The sequence below is a fragment of the Oncorhynchus clarkii genome, chromosome 2, assembly GCF_045791955.1.
Source record: "Oncorhynchus clarkii lewisi isolate Uvic-CL-2024 chromosome 2, UVic_Ocla_1.0, whole genome shotgun sequence".
Classification (NCBI taxonomy): domain Eukaryota; kingdom Metazoa; phylum Chordata; class Actinopteri; order Salmoniformes; family Salmonidae; genus Oncorhynchus; species Oncorhynchus clarkii.
In genome coordinates this window covers 49,249,740-49,271,632 of record NC_092148.1, presented here as the reverse complement: position 1 = coordinate 49,271,632, position 21,893 = coordinate 49,249,740, and the positions used below count along the sequence as shown (strand labels likewise).

Here is a 21,893-nt window from a genome sequence, read left to right as displayed (position 1 = left end):
CTCAGTCATGAGAAACATATCCTCATTGAGGTTGCCCAGGTGTTTAAAAAGAATATGGGAAAACCATAAACTATTGGATGCGTGTCTGCTCTTTGGGGTTCTAGGCTGGATATCTGTAAAACACTTTGACAACTGCTGATGTAAAAAGGCCATGTCAAATACATTTGATTGATTTATTAATTATTGGATTAAAAATGGCATTACATGCACCTGTAAATAATGGTGGGCTAGTAAAGGGAATATTGAAAATATTAATAAGTACATTGTTGTGATATATCCCTATGTAATGCAATAGTAAAGGTAATGCAGCTTTTATGCCCGTTTTTGTTGTTGCGATCGATGAGGTCATTTTCCTCTCACTGCGTCGCAACTCGTGTTCTCCCTGAAAATCGCAATGGGATGAATTGCCCCGACAGACAGCGTAACTGTCTCACAAAGTAACATCAGGGGAACATTAATTGACACGGGGTTGTCCATTTTCTAGCCGGAGAACAAGGTACATCTTTACAATCTGTAAGTAAGTCTTCTTTTTACGACCTTAATTCGAGTTAAACTAAAATCTTTTGAGTGATGCCAAATAGATACTTGAATAATGTATAGCTTTAAATTAGCCTACTTTGCCACCACAACTTGAAAGTGATAACCAATCAAATTAGATGGACAATTAGATAATAAATACTTGTTAGAGAGAATAAGACAACTAAGCTACGGGAAAGTACGTTTTTGATTTCCCATTGGTTCAGGTAAAGAAACCATACGCTTCCTGACTGGTAAAACAGATTTTTTTTTAAAGTAACACAAGGAAAAATATCGTCTGTTCTGTGAACATACATTTTTGGGGGGTTGCAGGGAAGTTCTGAGAAAGGTTCCTTGAAAGTTTTCCTGTGAGGATTTTATTGACTTTCTGAGAATAGAAATTATATAGAAATGATAGGATATTTGAACGTAATTAAATAATGTTCTGACAACATTCTCTAAATGATAATGTTTTGAACGAAATGTAAAGGTTATTTGGAGATTATTTTTTAGAACTTCCTTAACTTTCACTGAATGTTTCAATTATACTTTTAATAACACTACTAGCTTATTACATATTTTGAACTCCAAACACAGATAGGACACATGGAAATACATTTTATTCGGCTTTAATAATGCAAACATTTTTTATATTTTTTATTGTGGCAAGGTGTCAATGAGATTCAAACCCATGATCTTCTGTTGTCTATTCATTGATTTGCCATGTGTTTTTTTACTCATACAAAGCGGCTAATTTTAGTCTATTCAAACAGACTCCATTTCAAAGGAAACAAGCACTCATTAAGATTAGGTGTGGCCAATAATTGGGCACGGCCAACACACTTACCAAGATAGAGGCTCGAGAGAGCTTGGTTGACACCGAGACTGCATTGCGGATGTTTTTAAATAACATTCACAGAATGTTCTTTAAACATTACTCTTTTCTTGTGGTTTTATGGAAAGTTTTCTTAATGTTCTGAGAACATGACTTTAAATAGAACCATGAGGAAACCTGCAGAAAACATCATGCTGAAGTACTGAAATTCCCATAGAGGAATGTTGTTTCTTAATGTTCTCTGAACTATTTCAGAACATTCCCAATATCAAACCAGTTGGAGAACGTTCCTAGACCATTACCAACACTTTTAGCAAAAGTTTTATGAGATACCAAGGAAATAAAACTTTTTTTGTCAAGTTCCTTAAAATGTTCTGAGAACGTTCCAAAGCCAAGCAACTATCCTGCACCATTCCCAGAAAGTTGTGGGAAGGTTGTATGCAAAATAACCATAGGAAAACCATGCTCTCACCAAGCTCTAAAAAACATATGGTTCTCAGAACGTTATGTGCTGGCTGGGTTGCAATCAGAAAACGTTGTGTATAAATGTAAAATACTGAAAATAAGTGTGAAAATATATTCACATTTGTGTGCCAAAATGAATCCACATGAAAAATTGTTTGGATCAGAGTGCGAATTATGGGGCCCCAGGGGAGTCAATGCAGAAATGAAAAAAAAGAAGCTTATTCCATATTAAATGAACACCCACACCTCTGTGTGATGGTTAAACGAAATATATATCCCATGTATATCCCAGGACTGTCAGCCCTGGACAGTCCTGCTTTGTATCTCAGCCCCCTTTCAGGTGTCCCAACTTTTCTTTCTTGTCACGTTCGTTGTATGGAGGAGACCAAGGCACAGCGTGGTATGCGTATATTCTCTTTTATTAGACGAATGAACACTAAACAAACTAACAAAAATGAACCGTGACGCTATATAAACACGTGCTGACAGGTAATAACCCACGAATACCTCAGGAAAATGACTACCTAAATATGGTCCCCAATTAGAGACAATGATAAACAGCTGCCTCTGATTGGGAACCATATCAGGCCACCATAGACCGACATATACCTAGACTTACAAAAAACCCAGATCTACAAAAACTAACATACCCACCCTAGTCACACCCTGACTTAACCAAAATAATAAAGAAAACAAAGATAGCTAAGGTCAAGGCGTGATATTTCTACAAAAAAAGGTCCTTTTGTCAGCAAGACAAAATCAATTATTCAGGCAATAAGCCAAATTTCATTACACTTTTTTTGGTGTCACTTTCCATTCATCAAATGTGCACTTTTGGATGCTGGAATTATTTTGGGGTGGATGAACATGCACAGGAAGTGATTTGTTTGACAAGAATAAGATGAAAGCATCATGATTGGTTATGTTCATGCAAAATTATGTCTTTTACATGTCTTTACAACAATAGAAACCCCGGAATGTCACGGTAGGCCCTGGAACTTGGGCAGAAAAAGTTAACATCAATCCACTGAGGCAAAAACGGTGTTGTCACAGTTTAATTCAATAAGAAGAAAGATATGAAATGGAGAGTTGAAAATAAATAGAAGGAGGGCCAGGACAGTAGCCTAATGCTTGGGAGGTAAAATAGGATAATAGCATTGCTGGCTATGTTATGTGTGATGATTGTGAGATGTTATACAGATTCTACAGTCACAATACTGACTTAAAAATGGCAAGCCTACTGTTCAGATGGGTTAAGTTGAATAGTAGCCTGAAATCTGAACACTTATTGTAAGTCTATCATCTCTCACATAGCCAGTGGCGATTTTAGCATGTAAATCTTGGTGGGCCAAACTTTAAAAAATAAAATAAGATGCATGCCAGCAAAGCCACTACACAACACTAAACAATACACAGATGGCACTATAATGGTGACAAACAGTGCTTTCTTTTCAGAACCATGGAGTGAATCTTTACCACTGCTACCTACACCTGGCTATTAGCAGAGCCTTGTCTGGCAGCGAAACAGTTCATTCAGCTGCATTTACTACATTTAAAAAAATCAGAACTGATATGGCTGACTTGCTTAAACAAATGTGGTTTCTACTGACAATTGAGATGTACAAACTATGGCATAAGGGGACAACGAGCGGATAAGAGTCCATCTGTAATTTCGAATAAGACATTAATGAGCGAGCTAGGACGGACGTAGTCAATATAACTATTTGTTCAGCACTTTTGAAATGTACAGAGCAGAATTCAGAACATGGGCCGTTCTTACAGCATTCTCCCTGTACACCAAGTCAGAACCGTGGGATAAATAAAGGGGGCATATATGCAGACAATGAAAGGTCTTCCAATATTTGATGATTACATTTATCTAAAACAGGCTATAGGTTACATGTGCACCACCAAGTCAGAACAGTAGGCTAAATTATGAGGGGGAAAGGAACCAGATTATTAGGGTGAAGCACATGGGCTACTATCAGCTTACTACACAACATACACTTAGTATTACTTTCTTAGCTACAATGTACATATCTCCCTTACATCATCTATGTAGCAGCATACAATACATTTTTGGACTCCTTGTTGTGCTATGCTCACTTGGACAGGAAGGTGGGGCGGCGGTCCGTCATGGGCAAATTTTGTCATCAAACTTTGTCATCAAAGTCTGGCAGTCTCCGGATTTATGGTGCTTTCAAGACAACTGGGACTTTGGAAAAAAAACAAGGTTGAATCATGACGTCAGTGATCTTCAGGTCAGAGCTCTAGAAAGAGGCCTAAGTTCCCGACCTGTTATTCTGAGTTTGATGACCGTTCAAAACATATTTTCCCAGTCAGAGCTCGGTTTATTCAGAGTTCCCAGTTGTCTTGAACTCACTGAAGTCTGAGATTTCCCAGTTCCGAGTTTCCAGTTGTTTTGAATGTGGCAGAAGTCATGCTGGATTGACAGCATGGCCAATGTATTCAACCTTTTATGGTCCATGGTGTTGAATGTTTATCCTTTTAAGCTTGGAAAAGAGACCCGTAAACCCAGACTTGGACCACACACCCACTCCACTGAATAGCAGGCTAGTGATTGCTGTGCAATGCTTGCAGTTAGCCACCGATTCATTTCAAACCACTCATTGTTGAATTTGCGGTTTCCAACTTGTTGTGTAATGTTTATGTCCAAAGGCCGATGAGCACTGATACGTTTTATCTATAATTTCCATACCTATAACAAGGATTGAAAAGGATTTGCCAGTAGGTTGTCGACTTGATTCATGATGATGACTGCTAGCTTGCTAGCTAAGATTTTGAAATGATGATGTTGACATGATCAGTCCAATCAAAGCTACGGTAGATATAACCTGATTTTACATAATTTTATCTGTGGCCAATGACCTTGAGCCTTCTTGGATGGGCACTTCTAATGTAACTCTATGGCAGCACCCTAGGGGCTTGAATTTTTCAATCTCTACATGTCGATTTTGCAGTGAAGTAGTGTCCCCATGAGTGACAGAACACTGAGCCACTCACGGCGCAAAGCAAGACCATGAGACCATCCATGTTTGTATGCGGCTTTATTAACTCAATTAATTAAATGTTTTACATTGTTTTTAAACTGACATTTATTTATTTATTTTACCAGGTAGGCTAGTTGAGAACAAGTTAATTTACAACTGCGACCTGGCCAAGATAAAGCAAAGCAGTGCGACACAAACAACAACACAGAGTTACACATGGAATAAACAAACATACAGTCAATAACCCAATAGAGAGAAGAAAAAAAAGGACTTAATGCCAAAATAACATGCAAACAGGCAAAAACATTGTGGTAAATATACATTACCAGTCGAAAATTTGGACACACCTACTCATTAAAGGGTTTTTCTTTATTTTTACTATTTTATATATTGTAGAATAATAGTGAAGACATCAGAACTATGAAATAACACATATGGAATCTTGTAGTAGTAACAAAAAAAGTGTTAAACAAATCAAAATATATATTTTAGATTCTTCAAAGTAGCCACCCTTTTCCATGATGACATATTTTCACACTCTTGGCATTCTCTCAACCAGTTTCATGAAGTAGTCACCTAGAATGCCATTTTCTTGTGTTCTCTAACCCGTTAAGTCATTAATGGGCCTTATGTACCAATGATTTATGGAGATATGGCCATGTGAACCCTGTCCAATATGGCCCCATGGAGATGGTTGGCAACCAGTTATTTATGGAGATATGGCCATGTGAATCCTGTCCAATATGGCCCCATGGAGATGGTTGGCAACCAGTTATTTATGGAGATATGGCCATGTGAACCCTGTCCAATATGGCCCCATGGAGATGGTTGGCAACCAGTTATTTATGGAGATATGGCCATGTGAATCCTGTCCAATATGGCCCCATGGAGATGGTTGGCAACCAGTTATTTATGGAGATATGGCCATGTGAATCCTGTCCAATATGGCCCCATGGAGATGGTTGGCAACCAGTTATTTATGGAGATATGGCCATGTGAATCCTGTCCAATATGGCCCCATGGAGATGGTTGGCAACCAGTTATTTATGGAGATATGGCCATGTGAATCCTGTCCAATATGGCCCCATGGAGATGGTTGGCATCCAGTTCGGGGTAATATTCAAATCAAATCACATTTTATTTGTCACATGCGCTGAATACAATGTGAAATACTTACTTAAGTCCTTAACCGACAATGCAGAAGGGCAGTGCAGTTAAAATGTGATTTACATTTTGATGAGATTTCCACACTATAAAGTTGAAATAACACTGAAATTGTGAAAATTATGATAATACCCTTTTTATATAAGAGCTGTTTGAAAGAAATGCCTTGAATGACAATAGATCTGTTATTTGCATTTATAAACCGGGTTGTTCAAGCCCTGAATGCTGATTGGCTGGAAGAGACCGTATATAATGGATATGACGGTTTGTATTTATTTATGTCCATTTCTGTTAGTAATAAGTTTATAATAGCAATAAGGAAACTCAGAGGTTTGTGGTATATGGCCAATATACCACGGCTAAGAGCTGTGTCCAGGCACTCTGCGTTGCGTAGTGCATAAGAACAGCCCGTAGCCATGGTATATTGGCCATGTACCATACCTCCTCGGGCCTTATTGCTTAAATATCCTCCTACATTGCTGCTGGCCCCTCATTGTTTGCAGCATGCAGAGTTAAGATCCCAAAGACCAAACATTTCTCACTTTAAAGCAATGAGAAAAAGCAAGATAAATTGTGCAGTAGCTGGCTGCAAGACAGTTTCTTTGCACTGTTTTCCATCCAACAATAACGTTGTCTGATTTGGTCAGAGAAATTCAATCCATGGGCATATGAGCACACTTCGCATTGGACTGCATTGCAAATCAGGCTATGTATAGATACACATGTGGATTTACCAGCAGCTTGATCCTCCATCCACCCATCTTTCACCCGACAGTGGCAGTAACCATTCAAGAAGTAAGTGTCTTGAGCAGTGTTTTCCCAAACTCGGCCCTAGGGGCCCCAAGTGTTGCACGTTTTTGTTTTTGCCCTAACACTACACAGCTGATTCAAATGATCAAAGCTTGATGATTAGTTGATTACTTGAATCAGCTGTCCAGTGCTAGGGCAAAGACCAAAACGGGCCCCCTGTTGGTTCCGAGGACCGAGTTAGGGAAACCCTGGTCTAGAGACAGTTATTAATCTATATATTAATAAAAGTAAATAACATGCAATTCATGAGTCGCATGTTTCATTTTGAATGTTATTATTGAAGACTGATGCCCGACTAAAAGTTCTACTCAATGCATTTTTCGATTGGCACTGAGGAAGGTTTAGTCAAAACTGTGGCTTGGAAACAAGCCAGGTGAAATGTCACATCATTAGCTGATTCTTATGTATGTATACCAAAAATAAAATGTCAATAGAAAACAGCTTAAACAAACGCAAATGCGGCTACTTTGCTCTTATTCTGGCTGCAGTGTTTGATGTGACTGTGTTAGCCAAAGTTGACTAGCTAGCAAGCTAGAGATGAGAACTTTGCCAGCCATCATGGCAACGGAATATTTAGAACGAACGACTGGGCTGTGTCTCCTATATTTAGGAGAAAAAGACTTGGTCGCGTCTCTGGCAACCTAACCTACAGAATGAACGACCAGCCACCTTGGGTAGCAACCCTAGATTTGTGTTCGGACTATATTTAATGGAATGATGAAATAGTATGAGTAAATTCATCAAAATAAAGTTTTTACTGAAATGTTCAATCATTATTTGAATCTGTTGGTAACCCGTTGTATAAAATAGATAATGCCCTCGAAGCCGGTGTTTGGGGGATATATTGGCTTCGAGGGCATTATCATTTAAGAAAACAACTATGCCATCATTATGATGTCAAATTTATTTTAGAAAGATGACTATGTTGCTATTAGCTAGCCATAGGCCTATAGTATGCCCTGTAGATAATCATGTTTTACTGCAATGAATAGACAGTAGACAGGGTATAGGCCAGAATGATCCACCCTGCAAACAGGCTGTTCTGGGACCTGTCTGCATCTTCTGGTGACCTATTGAAAACAGTAAAACAATAATATAGCAAATTAGGATGCATGATGTATTTTGATGACAAAACAGAGTAGTCTACACACCTGTGGAAGTTCGCTGCTTTCATAGTTCAACTCCAGCTCCAACTGACAGGTTGAAAACCATGTGACTTTGTTTTTTTCCTAAGGGGTAAGGGGGTGGGTTTTAGACTTCAATCAGCCAATCAGTGCTGTATATGTAAATATAAAATCTAATTTGTATCCCCACGCCCACACTGTCGGACTGAGCAAGAAGGCCCAGGGATATCAATTATTAAAAATATATTTTGGGGTTATATTCAATAAATAAACATACACAATGATTGATTAGACGTTCAAGGATATATTACAAATAAAAAGACTGCATGGGTTTTAAAACTCTGCGATGGCACTGTTGCTAAAAACACTTCTATGGACTTGTTCTAGCTGTGTGTAAAATTTGGTACCTCACAAAGTCCACAATTCCCCTCAAATTTGACATGCTGCGTTCACGTGCTTCTCGGAGCGTCCTACTTCTTATTTTGTACAACTTTGTTTCATTCATGTGCTTTTTGGTTGGAACAATATTCAACCAATAAGATTTGAACTAGTTTGATAAGCTAACTAACGTAGCTTATAGTAAAGTTAGCTAGCTTGCTTAACATTGACAATATGGTAAAACTAGCTACATTACCCATATTGTATTTGTCAAAAACCGACTTGTTGTCATCTGTTGGTTGAAAGGGTTTAAGGTCAGTGGTGAAACTCGGCAACTCGGACAACAACATTTTCTCAGTGACCCCTTGTAATTCCGATTTGGAGAGTCATTCAAGTGAAACTTCCCGGTCCGACATAGGAAATTACCGATAACTCTGATAGCACGTGAACACAGCATTAGCTGCTGGACGAAACACTGACTGAACAATTATAGCCTGTATTTCGGTTTATTTGTATTCATTGCACGTTATTTGTCCTTAGTACAACTGTGCAAAAAAAATGAAATATTTTTTAAGCAAATGTTCTGCTTATTCTACACATTTGGCCATGGTTTATGCCTTTGGGTTTTGGTTGGGGGCCTCCCCACTTGCCGCCAGAAATAATAATAATAATAATAATAATTGGGTTGTGGGCAATGTTCCCTTTAAGCTGCGCCACAGTAGCCCGAGACTGCCGCGCAGAAATATCATCCCCAGAGAGAAACACAAGATTGAACTTCATTCAACTTTCTAGCGCAGTGGTCACCAACCGGTTGATCATGTTTACAGCATGAGCGGTCGTGAGTAGATGCGCTTGTTTTGAGAACAAAGCGAGAGCTGCATGTAGCCACATGTGCACATTTTGTTCATATCCTTTGCTAGTTGGTGAGTTAGTAGCCAAGTTATAGATCATTTGAAGTCAGCAATAGAAGTGATTGCTTCAAGAGGACATAACATATACGTTTGTATTCATCTTTGAAAAGTGAGTCAGATAAAGAGCTTTTTTTTTGTCTTAAAGGGGCAGTGTTGTATTTTGAGATAAACAGGTTAATGTCAAGCCCTGCATGTTTTTTTCCAGAAGTCTCATGGAATGTAGGCCTACATTGAACTCACACATTGGCTGCTGCTGTAGGCTGAATGATAGAACAGCTAGTTCCATGTAAAAATGTTATGGGGTGCATTTTCTCCATTGTTTTTGCCACTCTGGTAGGCCTACATTATGATCAAATAGCCACAGTAGCCTACATGGCCACTGTTAAAGCTGTAACTTAAAGCGGATACAGCCTCAGTGTTCACAGTAAAACTGTAACTTAAAGCGAATACAGCCTCAGTGTTCACAGTAAAACTGTAACTTAAAGCGGATACAGCCTCAGTGTTCACAGTAAAACTGTAACTTAAAGCGGATACAGCCTCAGTGTTCACAGTAAAACTGTAACTTAAAGCGGATACAGCCTCAGTGTCCACAGTAAAACTGTAACTTAAAGCGGATACAGCCTCGTGTTCACAGTAAAACTGTAACTTAAAGCGGATACAGCCTCGGTGTTCACAGTAAAACTGTAACTTAAAGCGGATACAGCCTCAGTGTTTACAGTAAAACTGTAACTTAAAGCGGATACAGCCTCAGTGTTCACAGTAAAACTGTAACTTAAAGCGGATACAGCCTCAGTGTTCACAGTAAAACTGTAACTTAAAGCGGATACAGCCTCGGTGTTCACAGTAAAACTGTAACTTAAAGCGGATACAGCCTCGGTGTTCACAGTAAAACTGTAACTTAAAGCGGATACAGCCTCAGTGTTCACAGTAAAACTGTAACTTAAAGCGGATACAGCCTCAGTGTTCACAGTAAAACTGTAACTTAAAGCGGATACAGCCTCAGTGTTCACAGTAAAACTGTAACTTAAAGCGGATACAGCCTCAGTGTTCACAGTAAAACTGTAACTTAAAGCGGATACAGCCTCGGTGTTCACAGTAAACACGTGCTGGAAGTTGCACAGAATTTTCACAACGTTCAAGTTTACACTCAGCAGACCTGAAATTTGCTCAGTGCCCAATTTTTTTTGGAGGGAACATTGGTTGTGGGTCCCCTGGAGGTCAATAATAAGCACTGACTAGCACTGATGTGCAGAGTGAGACAGGCATGTGCAAAGGTTATTTTCATATTGATGGAGAAAATAGGATTGTCATTTGGGGTGGATAGGAAAGAAAGGAAGATTGATCAAGATTGAACCAAACACGTGTTCTGTAGAATAGCCTAATTCTAGCGTGCTAATTGATTTTGTCAATTTGTAGGCTTAAATAATTCCTTTGGTGTATGCCTTTTATTTCAATGCTTGTGTCGGATTTATCTGGCATAGTTTGCATTCACAGTCAGCTGTTTAATGATCCGCTTACTTTCACATTGATGTCGGTATTTCACATTGATGTCGGTATTTCACATTGATGTCGGTATTTCACATTGATGTCGGTATTTGGAGTCGGCCTTGATAGTGTGTTTTATGCGTCTATTTCATGTTGCACTGTTCCCACAAATAGGCTAAATTAGTCAATGTAACCTATGTCTGATGAGGTTGAGTAGTACATTATACACACACCATCCCACAAACCTTTAAACCTAATATTGAGATGATAAAGTCCGGGGGACATGTTTGTTTTTGCTGTTCTCCAAATAGCATTTGAACGTTTTTAAATGGTGTAGACATACAGTAAAATGAGCTTCATCTGGTGGGTGTATCTCCACACACCCCACTTTGCCACACCCTATGTTTAGCTGAACTGACGCCGCAGCAGCCCCCCCCCCCCCCCCCTCAAACTACTTCCCACGGCTATGGATTTGATAAGATAGGGGACAATTGAGTGGAATGTACCATGTTGGACCATCTAGTCACCATTAAAACATGTACTGACATGAATCCCTTGCAGAGGAAGTCAGATCCCAGTGTTCCGCTGTAAGGATGTTGAGCCCCCTACACCCCCTATTGGTCGTCTGGATGTACCTCCTGGTCTCCAACCACGCCTTCCCCGTATACAACAACGGCTTCTTCTACCATGACGTTATGGACGGCGATGGCAACGGAGAGAGTATGTAATACAGTATTTTCATAAATACACAAATAACCTGTTCACACTAGTCAGCCCAGTACAGCTTGGCTCGGATCTGACGATACATCCGCCAACATTTTCTGAAACTGCTGGAAAAGAGAATGTGAAAAGAAAATACCAGTTTTTAGCACAGTTTGGTTTGGATTGGCACGATAATGTTAAAAGGGTATAATGATCTTAAGTGGAGCCTCTTCATATGTAGGATCAAAGACCATTCCATTGCGTGTGACAAGCCTGACCATGCCTAAGTTGTAGCAGACAACACACCATCTAGAGTGGTATTCATTTATACAATATGTGCTACACAGTATGTTTTGTCAGTACACATGCAAAACTGAGAGCAGGTTAGATTTTATAGACGCACCATTCCCAAGAGTTCCAAAAAGGGTCTGATTACATGGGAAGACCCAAATACAGTAGCTTGCAAAAGTATTCACCCCCCCTTTTGCATTTTTCCTATTTTATTGCCTTACAACCTGGAATTAAAATAGATTTTTGGGGGGGTTTGTATGATTTGATTTACACGACATGTCTACCACTTTGAAGATGCAAAAACATTTTGTGGGGTGAAACAAACAAGAAATAAGACAACAACAAAAAAAACTGAAAACTTGAGCGTGCATAACTATTCACCCCCCCCACTTTGTAGAGCCCCCTTACAGCAATTACAGCTGTAAGTCTCTTGGGGTATGTCTTTATAAGCTTGGCACATTGAGACACTGGGATTTTTGCCCATTCTTCAAGGCAAAACTGCTCCAGCTCCTTCAAGTTGGATGGGTTCTGCTGGTGTACAGCAATCTTTAAGTCATACCACATATTCTCAGTTGGATTGAGGTCTGGGCTTTGACTAGGCCATTCCAAGACATTTAAATGTTTCCCCTTAAACCATTCGAGTGTTGCTTTAGCAGTACGCTTAGGGTCATTGTCCTGCTGGAAGGTGAACCTCCATCCCAGTCTCAAATCTCTGGAAGACTGAAACAGGTTTCCCTCAAGAATTTCCCTGTATTTAGAGCCATCCATCATTCATTAAATTCTGACCAGTTTCCCTGTCCCTGCCGATGAAAAACATTATTATGTTCTCGGGGTGATGAGAGGTGTTGGGTTTGCACCAGACATAGCGTTTTCCTTGATGGCCAAAAAGCTACATTTTACTCTCATCTATCCAGAATACCTTCTTCCATATGTTTGGGGAGTCTCCCACATGCCTTTTGTCGAACACCAAACGTGTTTGCATATTATTTTCTTAAGCAATGCCTTTTTTCTTGCCACTCTTCAGAAAAGCCCAGCTCTGTGGAGTGTACAGCCTAAAGTGGTCCTATGGACAGATTCACCAATCTCCGCTGAGGAGCTTTGCATCTTTGGTCTCTTTGTTGCCTCACTGATTAAGGCCCTCCTTGCCTGGTCCGTGAGTCTTGGTGGGCGGCCCTCTCTTGGCAGGTTTGTTGTGGTGCCATATTCTTTCAATTTTTTTAATAATGGATTTAATGGCTCCGTGGGATGTTCAAAGTTTGGGATATTTTTTTATAACCCAACCCTGATCCTGTACTTCTCCACAACTTTGTCCCTGAACTGTTTGAATAGCTCCTTGGTCTTCATGGTGCCACTTGCTTGGTGGTGCCCCTTTCTTAGTGGTGTTGCTGACTCTGGGGGCTTTCAGAACAGGTGTATATATATATACTGATATCATGTGACAGATCATGTGACACTTAGATTGCACACAGACTTTATTTAACTAATTATGTGACTTCTGAAGGTAATTGGTTGCACCAGATCCTATTTAGAGGCTTCATAGCAAAGGGGGTGAATACATATGCACACACCACTTTTTTATTATATATTTTTTTTCAAACCTTTTTCTTCACTTCACCAATTTGAACTATTTTGTGTATGTCCATTACTTGAAATCCAAATAAAAATACATTTAAATTACAGGTTGTAATGCAACAAAATAGGAAAAACACCAAGGGGAGGTGAATACTTTTGCAAGGCACTGTACACTGAAGGCAGACCCAGGTTCTTACTTACTACAGGGGCTCTGGTTTGATCACATGGTCAGGAAAAGTTCCTGGCTCCTATCCAGTATCTACTCTACTGCATAACTCTTATCTATCCTGTGTCCTGTCCTTGTCTGTTTCTTCTCAAGTCTACATTAAGAGGGTGCGTCTCCACGTGGAGTCCCCCCAGCCCTCGGTGTCAGCAGCCAGGGGCAGTAACATCACCCTGCCCTGTCACTACCGCTACGAGCCCGAGATCAACGGCCCCCGCCGGACCCGGGTCAAATGGTCTTGGCTACCCGCCAACGGTGTGGGTAAGACCGCCCACGAAACAGACGTGATGGTCGCCATGGGCAACCGTCACCGTAGCTACGGCAGCTTCCAGGGGCGTGTGCGCCTGCATCGGGCGGCACCGGGGGACATGTCTTTGGTGATCAACGAGCTGCACCAGAACGACACGGGCCGCTACCGCTGTGAGATCATCGACGGGCTAGAAGACGAGAGCGTGACGGTGGAGCTGGAGCTGCGAGGTGTGTGTTTCTGTCTGTCTGTCAGCTCCCTCAGCTCTAAACAACAGAACACAGGGTTCACTCCGTTCAATCGAGGGATGTGACGAATGTAAAAATGTTCTTAACATTTAAACAGCCATTTTTTTTATAGTTTAAACATTTAAATTATAATATACAGTACAATAATCTTAAATATAAAATGTATTTTTATTTTTTAACACTTTTTTGGTTACTACATGATTCCATATGTGTTATTTCATAGTTTTATTTCACTATTATTCTACAATGTAGAAAATGGTCAAATAAAGAAAATCCCTTGAATGAGTAGGTTTTGACTGGTACTGTATATATTTTTTTAAACATGTGAATTCACAATAATGGTCCTGCATATGACCACTAGGGGGCAATGCAGTTCAATCTACCTCAGTCATGGCTACCAGGCGGCACTTACTGCTGTCCCTCACCCACTTAGCAATGATGGTAGTTAATTACGTTTTTAGGCTCTCTGCTGTGTATCAGTAGTCAGTACATGGGACTTCATATCCCACTTCTCGTCAACGTGATGGCTCATTGCAGTGATGTATGACAGCGTGTTCATAGGCGTCCAACAATTTGTTGTTAATGCCATGTATAAGGTGTATGACATTGAGAGCTGTGTACTTGCAGAGCAATCATTGTACAATTTCTCCCTCCGGGCCGTCAATGTTTTTCAACATGGCATCTATATGCCATCGGGGCATTGAAGTGGACATCCTCTACCATTGACAATGGCTGCATATCAACTGCAATCATTTCTGTAATCAGCGCTGTGACTTTTTCACTCCATCCTTTATTGCACTTCTTTCGTGCGAAGAGCATTTCTAATGTCTGTTGTTGGGGGCAGCAATGACTTGTGGCTCACGGTGCCTCCCTTTTCAGATGGTTCAGCATTGCACCTGAACTTCCACTGTAGCTCAAATCCACCTCACAAAGTTTGCATTTCGCCAGCTCCTCATTGGACTTCTCAAAGTATTGCCACGCAGGACTTCGCTGCTGTCGCGTCCCTGTCTCACTCTCTGCCATTTTCCCAACTGTTAACAATGATGGGAGTGCGGAGCGCTTTATATCCGTGGCAAATCATTTGAAATATGCATATCTCTTACGAACCTTACGGCATTGCTGCATTAGGTATTTGTTGAATCGAAATGTTTCCCTTTAAGATGATGATCGGGAACCTTTTAGTGGTAGTTTTGTGATAACTGCACTGTGGTTAAAAAAATAAATAATAGGTTAGTTAGTTTCTCTAAACGGTAACGATCCCAATTTTGTTGAAACGTTCACATCCCTAGTTCCAGCTATGGTCTATTTATTAAATGACCTTCAACCTATTGTCCTTACGAGTGTCATGAATGGCATTTTTTCACTGAAAAGGACAGTTGCTGGATCCTATAGCACTTTAACCCCTCCAGCAAATGTCTCACTGTATCCCTGTTATAGGAGTGGTATTTCCCTACCATTCCAAGATGGGACGCTACCATTTCAACTTCCTGGGGGCCCAGCGTGCGTGTGAGGAGCAGGACTCAACCCTGGCCACCTTTGAGCAGCTCTTCGCCGCCTGGGAGGAGGGGCTGGACTGGTGCAACGCCGGCTGGTTAGCTGACGGGACGGCTCAGTACCCAATCACCACGCCGCGGGAGGCCTGTGGGGGCGTGGACTTAGCCTCCGGTCTCCGTAGTTATGGACAACGCCACCGCCACCTCCACCGCTTTGACGCCTTCTGTTTCTCAGCCGCCCCCAAGGGTCAGTGTGCGTGTCGCTCTCCATAAAACATCTCGCCTCGGGAAACAAAACACATGCAAAACACTTCCGCAAACAATAAGTGTAACAGGAGAAATGTGAATGATTGGAATTGTCCAACTTGTTTTAATCTGTCCTCTCCTTCGACTTGCTCAGAACTTACTAGAATCTCCTGTCTCTCTTTTCCGTCATAGGGACAGTTTACTTCCTGAAAGGTCCCCGTAAGCTCAACTTCACCGAAGCGGTGGTGGCGTGCACCACAGACGGCGGTCTCATCGCAAAGGTGGGCCAGCTCTATGCCGCCTGGCGGTTCATGGGATTGGACCGCTGCGACGCAGGCTGGTTGGCTGATGGGAGTATCCGTTACCCCATTGCAAAGGCCCGCCCTAACTGCGGCCCTTCAGAACCGGGGGTGCGGAATTTGGGATTCCCCCCTCTGCATCAGAAATACAGTGTCTACTGCAATCGGTAAACCTCCCCTCAACTTCCACTCAACAAAAACCAGAGGACAATAATAGCAAAGAGCACAACTACAGTACAACAGAAAGCACATACAACTTCCCCATTCATCACAAACGGTGCACTGTTACACAACCCATGCCTGGATGCTAGTTAGCATTAGCCAGTTCTGCCCTCACAGTGTCCACTTTATAGTTCTAGTGAACTGTCGACATCTCCTCATACTGTACATAATATCACTCATACCGCCACTCCCCACCGAGACGCCAACCAGAACGGATACACAAACTGACTATTTAGTGTTGTATTGCCAGGTTTGTGTCACAGTAAAGGGTCTTTACATTTCAGACTCGGGGAAGGTGTTCAACCACTGCAAGGCCCGCCGCCCTCATAATGCTTTGCCAGTGATTTTGTTGTCCAACCAAGCTCTTTCCCTTGGTGTTTTGTTGAACTGTATGCAGCTATCTCATTGTTCCTGCAGCACTTTCAGTTCAATGTATGTAATTCATAGTTCTAGGCACATTTCTGGATTTCTGGATTATCCTTATATGTTAAAATGTTTTTCCATGTCTTGTTTTGTATAAGGATTGAAATGGAATGATGCATTTGATGACGCTGGGGGATGGTTTATAGACTATGTCATGATGGAAGGTGTTTTGACAGTATCTTATGACCAGCCCTTGTAGAGAGCACGGCGTTGAAGTGTTCCATCCATATTATGCGACTTTATTCAAGTTATGTGACATTAATTACTTTTCTAACGAATGAATGATGTCCTCCCTCCTTTGACGTTATATCACTTGCGTTGGCAGGATTGTGGGTTCAGTACCTGGGGCCACCCATACGCAAAATGTATTCACGCATGACTGTAAGGCTCTTGAGATAAAAGCGGCGACTAAATGGCATATATATTAAATGGAATAAAATCATGTTTGAGTTTACACCCCAATATTGCACTTTATATACATAAAGAAGACTGAAATATAACAAACACCAGATTTTCTGCAAGGTTTCAAAAACAAAAAATGCTTATATCGGGTATGAAGGTAAGACCCAGAGGCAGATAACGTTGAATTAACAATGGTTTAATAACATTGGCAGGCAATAGACAGGTCAAGGCAGGCAGGGGTCAGTAAACCAGAGGTGGGGCAACAGTACCGGGCGGCAGGCAGGGTCAGGGGCAGGCAGAGGTCAATAATCCAGAGGTGGGGCAAAGATACAGGTCGGCAGGCTCAGGGTCAGGGGCAGGCAGAGTGGTCAGGCAGGCGGCCTCAGAGTCAGGACATGCAACGGTCAAAACCAGGAGGGCGAGAAAAAGAGCGAGTGGGAAAAGCAGGGGCTGAGAAAAAACGCTGGTTGACTTGGCAAGCAAGACGAACAGGCAAACAGAGAACACAGGTATAAGTACCCTGGGGATAATGGGGAAGATGGGCGACACCTGGAAGGGGGTGGAGACAATCACAAAGAGAGGTGAAACCCATCAGTGTGTGACAGTTTATTAATTATGAAATTCTGAATAACATTTCACCCATGAGGCCACTGGAGGGTGATTTGGTCATTTGACTACAGGAATTAAAATATAATATCATTTCTATCATGTGTGCCTGCCAATGGTGCCTGGGTCTTGTTCAATGGAAATGGAAAAGGTGGTCTTTCCCTGTTTCAGTTGGTTTTCTTTCGTTTTGTGCCTAATGAACCCTGCTGATTGCGAAAGAAATCCTCCGGCAGTGTAATTCATTAAATCACCACCAGGGTGCGCTGCTGTCACAGGTGCGTTGTTGGGCGCACGGTAGGGTACTTACTACAACCTGATGGGGCAAAGACGTAAAAGGGGTCACACTGACCCATACAAACGGGGCACTGTGTGTGGGTATGTGTGTGTTTGCATGCGTGTGCTTGTATGTGTGTGTGTACTTGCACTCCACACTCTACAGAACCTCCTCAGCACGCGCCACTCAGTCTGGGCATAGCACTTCAGATGGAGGGGGCCTGAGTTGGAGAGGGAGTCAAAGGCAGTAGGTAGTACTACACCAGCACACTCCCTCCCTCTCTTGAGGAGCAAACAGAGGTCCCTGTAATTTTATGATTCCAAAAAAGCACGTCCTGCTGCATAACACAGGTGGAGGGCAAACACACACCCAGACCTCCCCCTCCCCACACACACGTGAATGCAAACACATACGCATGCTTGCCCTCATGTACACACACAGGGCAGGCTTGTTTGGGTCAGCCTGCCGGCAATGAAGGTATTCACTTTAGAGACCTAAGAGAGATAATTATTTGCTTCTTTTTTTCACTTTGCGATTCCAGGAGGGGGTCAAAATATAGTAAAAAGGGGAGTCTGTGCTCACAGCGACGGTAAGGGATGTGCCACTGGTTTATATAAAGGTGTGGATTTATATGAATGGCACCCTTATTCGGAATCAGAGAATATCTTGATGGATACAGTCTTGGCAAGACGAGCTTGATAGGCTTTTTGATCTCTTTGATAGACAGGTTAACTTGCTGAATGCTCTAGTACAAAGTGGGGTCCGAGGGACTGCAGGGGGTCCGTGACCAGATATATACAGTTGAAGTCGGAAGTTTACACACACTTAGGTTGGAGTCATTAAAACTCGTTTTTCAACCACTCCAAAAATTTCTGGTTAACAAACTATAGTTTTGGCAAGTTGGTTAGGACATCTACTTTGTGCATGACAATTGTTTACAGACAGATTATTTCACTTCTAATTCACTGTATCACAATTCCAGTGGGTCAGAAGTTTACATACACTAATTGACAGTGCCTTTAAACAGCTTGGAAAATTCAGGAAAATGATGTAATGGTTTTAGAAGCTTCTGATAGGCTAATTGACATAATTTGAGTCAATTGGAGGTGTACCTGTGGATGTATTTCAAGGCCTACCTTCAAACTCTGTGCCTCTTTGCTTGACATCATGGGAAAATCAAAGACCTCAGAATTTGTTTTTAGCCCTGCACAAGTCTGGTTCATCCTTGGGAGCAACTTCCAAATGTCTGAAGGTACCATGTTCATCTGTACAAACAATAGTACGCAATTATAAACACCATGGGACCACGCAGCCATCATACCACTCAGACAGGAGACGTGTTCTGTCTCCTAGAGATGAAGTACTTTGGTGCGAAAAGTGCAAATCAATCCCAGAACAACAGCAAAAGACCTTGTGAAGATGCTGGAGGAAACAGGTACAAAAGTATCTATATCCACAGTACAAACGAGTCCTATATTGACATAACCTGAAAGGCCGCTCAGCAAGGAAGAAGCCACTGCTCCAAAACCTCCATAAAAATCGAGACTACGGTTTGCAACTTTACATGGGGAAAAAGATTGTACTTTTTGGAGAAATGTCCTTTGGTCTGATGAAACAAAAATATAACTGTTTGGCCATAATGACCATCGTTATGTTTGGGAAAAAAAGGGGGAGGCTTGCAAGCCGATGAACACCATCCCAACCGTGAAGCACGGGAGTGGCAGCATCATGTTGTGGGGGTGCTTTGCTGCAGGAGGGTCTGGTGCACTTCACAAATTAGATGGCATCATGAGGAGGGCAAATTATGTGGATATATTGAAGCAACATCTGTGAATTTATCTCTTTCTCTCTCTCTCTCGGAGGACCTGAGCTCTAGGACCATGCCTCAGTACTACCTGGCATGATGACTCCTTGCTGTCCCCAGTCCACTGGGCTGTGCTGCTGCTCCAGTTTCAACTGTTCTGTCTGCGGCTATGGAACCCTGACCTGTTCACCGGACGTGCTACCTGTCCCAGAACTGCAGTTTTCAACTCTCTAGAGACAGCAGGAGCGGTAGAGATACTCTTAATGATTGGCTATGAAAAGCCAACTGACATTCACAGTTGAAGTGTACATATGATAAAAATGACAGGCCTCTACATGCTTTCTAAGTAGGACAACCTGCAAAATCGGCAGTGTATCAAATACTTGTTCTCCCCACTGTATTTATATATATATACAGTGGGGCAAACAAGTATTTAGTCAGCCACCAATTGTGCAAGTTCTTCCACTTAAAAAGATGAGAGAGGCCTGTAATTTTCATCATAGGTACACTTCAACGATGACAGACAAAATGAGGGAAAAAATCCAGAAAATCACATTTTAGGATTTTTTATGAATTTATTAGCAATTTATGGTGGAAAATAAGTATTTGGTCACCTACAAACAAGCAAGATTTCTGGCTCTCACAGACCTGTAACTTCTTCTTTAAGAGGCTCCTCTGTCCTCCACTCGTTACCTCGTTATTAATGGCACCTGTTTGAACTTGTTATCAGTATAAAAGACACCTGTCCACAACCTCAAACAGTCACACTCCAAACTCCACTATGGCCAAGACCAAAAAGCTGTCAAAGGACACCAGAAACAAAATTGTAGACCTGCACCAGGCTGGGAAGACTGAATCTGCAATAGGTAAGCAGCTTGGATTGAAGAAATCAACTTTTGGAGCAATTATTAGGAAATGTAAGACGTACAAGACCACTGATAATCTCCCTCGATCTGGGGCTCCACGCAAGATCTCACCTCGTGGGGTCAAAATGATCACAAGAATGGTGAGCAAAAATCCCAGAACCACACGGGGGGACCTAGTGAATGACCTTCAGAGAGTTGGGACCAAAGTAACAACGCCTACCCTCAGCAAGGGCATTGAAGATGAAAAGTGGCTGGGTCTTTCAGCATGACAATGATCCCAAACACACCGCCCGGGCAACGAAGGAGTGGCTTCGTAAGAAGCATTTCAAGGTCCTGGAGTGGCCTAGCCAGTCTCCAGATCGCAACCCCATAAAAAAATCTTTGGAGGGAGTTGAAAGTCCGTGTTGCCCAGCAACAGCCCAGCAACAGCCCCAAAACATCACTGCTCTAGAGGAGATCTGTATGGAGGAATGGGCCAAAATACCAGCAACAGTGTGTGAAAACCTTGTGAAGACTTACAGAAAAAGTTTGACCTCTGTCATTGCCAACAAAGGGTATATAACAAAGTATTGCGATAAACTTTTGTTATTGACCAAATACTTATTTTCCACCATAATTTGCAAATAAATTCATAAAAAATCCTAGATTGTGATTTTCTGGATTTTTCCCCTCATTTTGTCTGTCATAGTTGAAGTGTACCTATGATGAAAATTACAGGCCTCTCTCATCTTTTTAGGTGGGAGAACTTGCACAATTGGTGGCTGACTAAATACTTTTTTGCCCCACTGTATATATAGACATTCCTGTCTTGCAGGAAATCACACACAGAACGAACAGTATGGCTGGTGGCATTGTCATGCTGGAGGGTCATGTCAGGATGAGCCTGCAGGAAGGGTACCACATGAGGGAGGAGGATGTCTGCCCTGTAACGCACAACGTTGAGATTGCCTGCAATAACAACAAGCTCAGTCCGATGATGCTGTGACACCCCGACCCAGACCATGACGGATCCTCCACCTTAAAATCGATCCCACTCCAGAGTACAGGCCTTGGTGTAACGCTCATTCCTTCGACCAATAAACGCGAATCCGACCATCACCTCTGGTGAGACAAAACTGCGACTCGTCAGTGAAGAGCACTTTTGCCAGTCCTGTCTAGTCCATTGATGGTGGGTTTGTGCCCATAGGTGAAGTTGTTGCCTGTGATGTCTGGTGAGGACCTGCCTTACAACAGGTCTAAAAGCCCTCAGTCCAGCCTCTCTCAGCCTATTGCAGAC

The 21,893-nt window shown here is 41.9% G+C and overlaps 1 protein-coding gene across 3 annotated transcripts; it reads left to right on the top strand.

The window, feature by feature from the left end:
- Positions 1-431: 431 nt before the first annotated feature.
- On the top strand, positions 432-17,065 carry LOC139368889 (hyaluronan and proteoglycan link protein 3-like). 3 transcript variants are annotated; one of them, XM_071108364.1, is made up of 5 exons: positions 432-513; positions 11,261-11,419; positions 13,584-13,964; positions 15,420-15,722; positions 15,914-17,065. In XM_071108364.1, exons 2-5 carry the CDS (start codon positions 11,293-11,295, stop codon positions 16,189-16,191), a joined length of 1,089 nt encoding a protein of 362 aa, XP_070964465.1. In that variant the 5' UTR covers positions 432-513; positions 11,261-11,292; the 3' UTR covers positions 16,192-17,065. The 3 variants fall into 3 exon arrangements, with proteins under 3 accessions (XP_070964465.1, XP_070964481.1, XP_070964473.1); XM_071108380.1 differs by having other exon boundaries at positions 454-517; XM_071108372.1 differs by lacking the exon at positions 432-513 and adding an exon at positions 9,236-9,323.
- Positions 17,066-21,893: the final 4,828 nt, after the last annotated feature.

Bases quoted from the DNA above. Each gene is read 5' to 3' on its own strand.
- LOC139368889 (XM_071108364.1), top strand. From the start codon at position 11,293: ATGTTGAGCCCCCTACACCCCCTATTGGTCGTCTGGATGTACCTCCTG. The intron at 11,420-13,583 runs GTATGTAATACA...TTTCTTCTCAAG, and splicing joins CGGCGATGGCAACGGAGAGA to TCTACATTAAGAGGGTGCGT. The intron at 13,965-15,419 runs GTGTGTGTTTCT...TCCCTGTTATAG, and splicing joins GGTGGAGCTGGAGCTGCGAG to GAGTGGTATTTCCCTACCAT.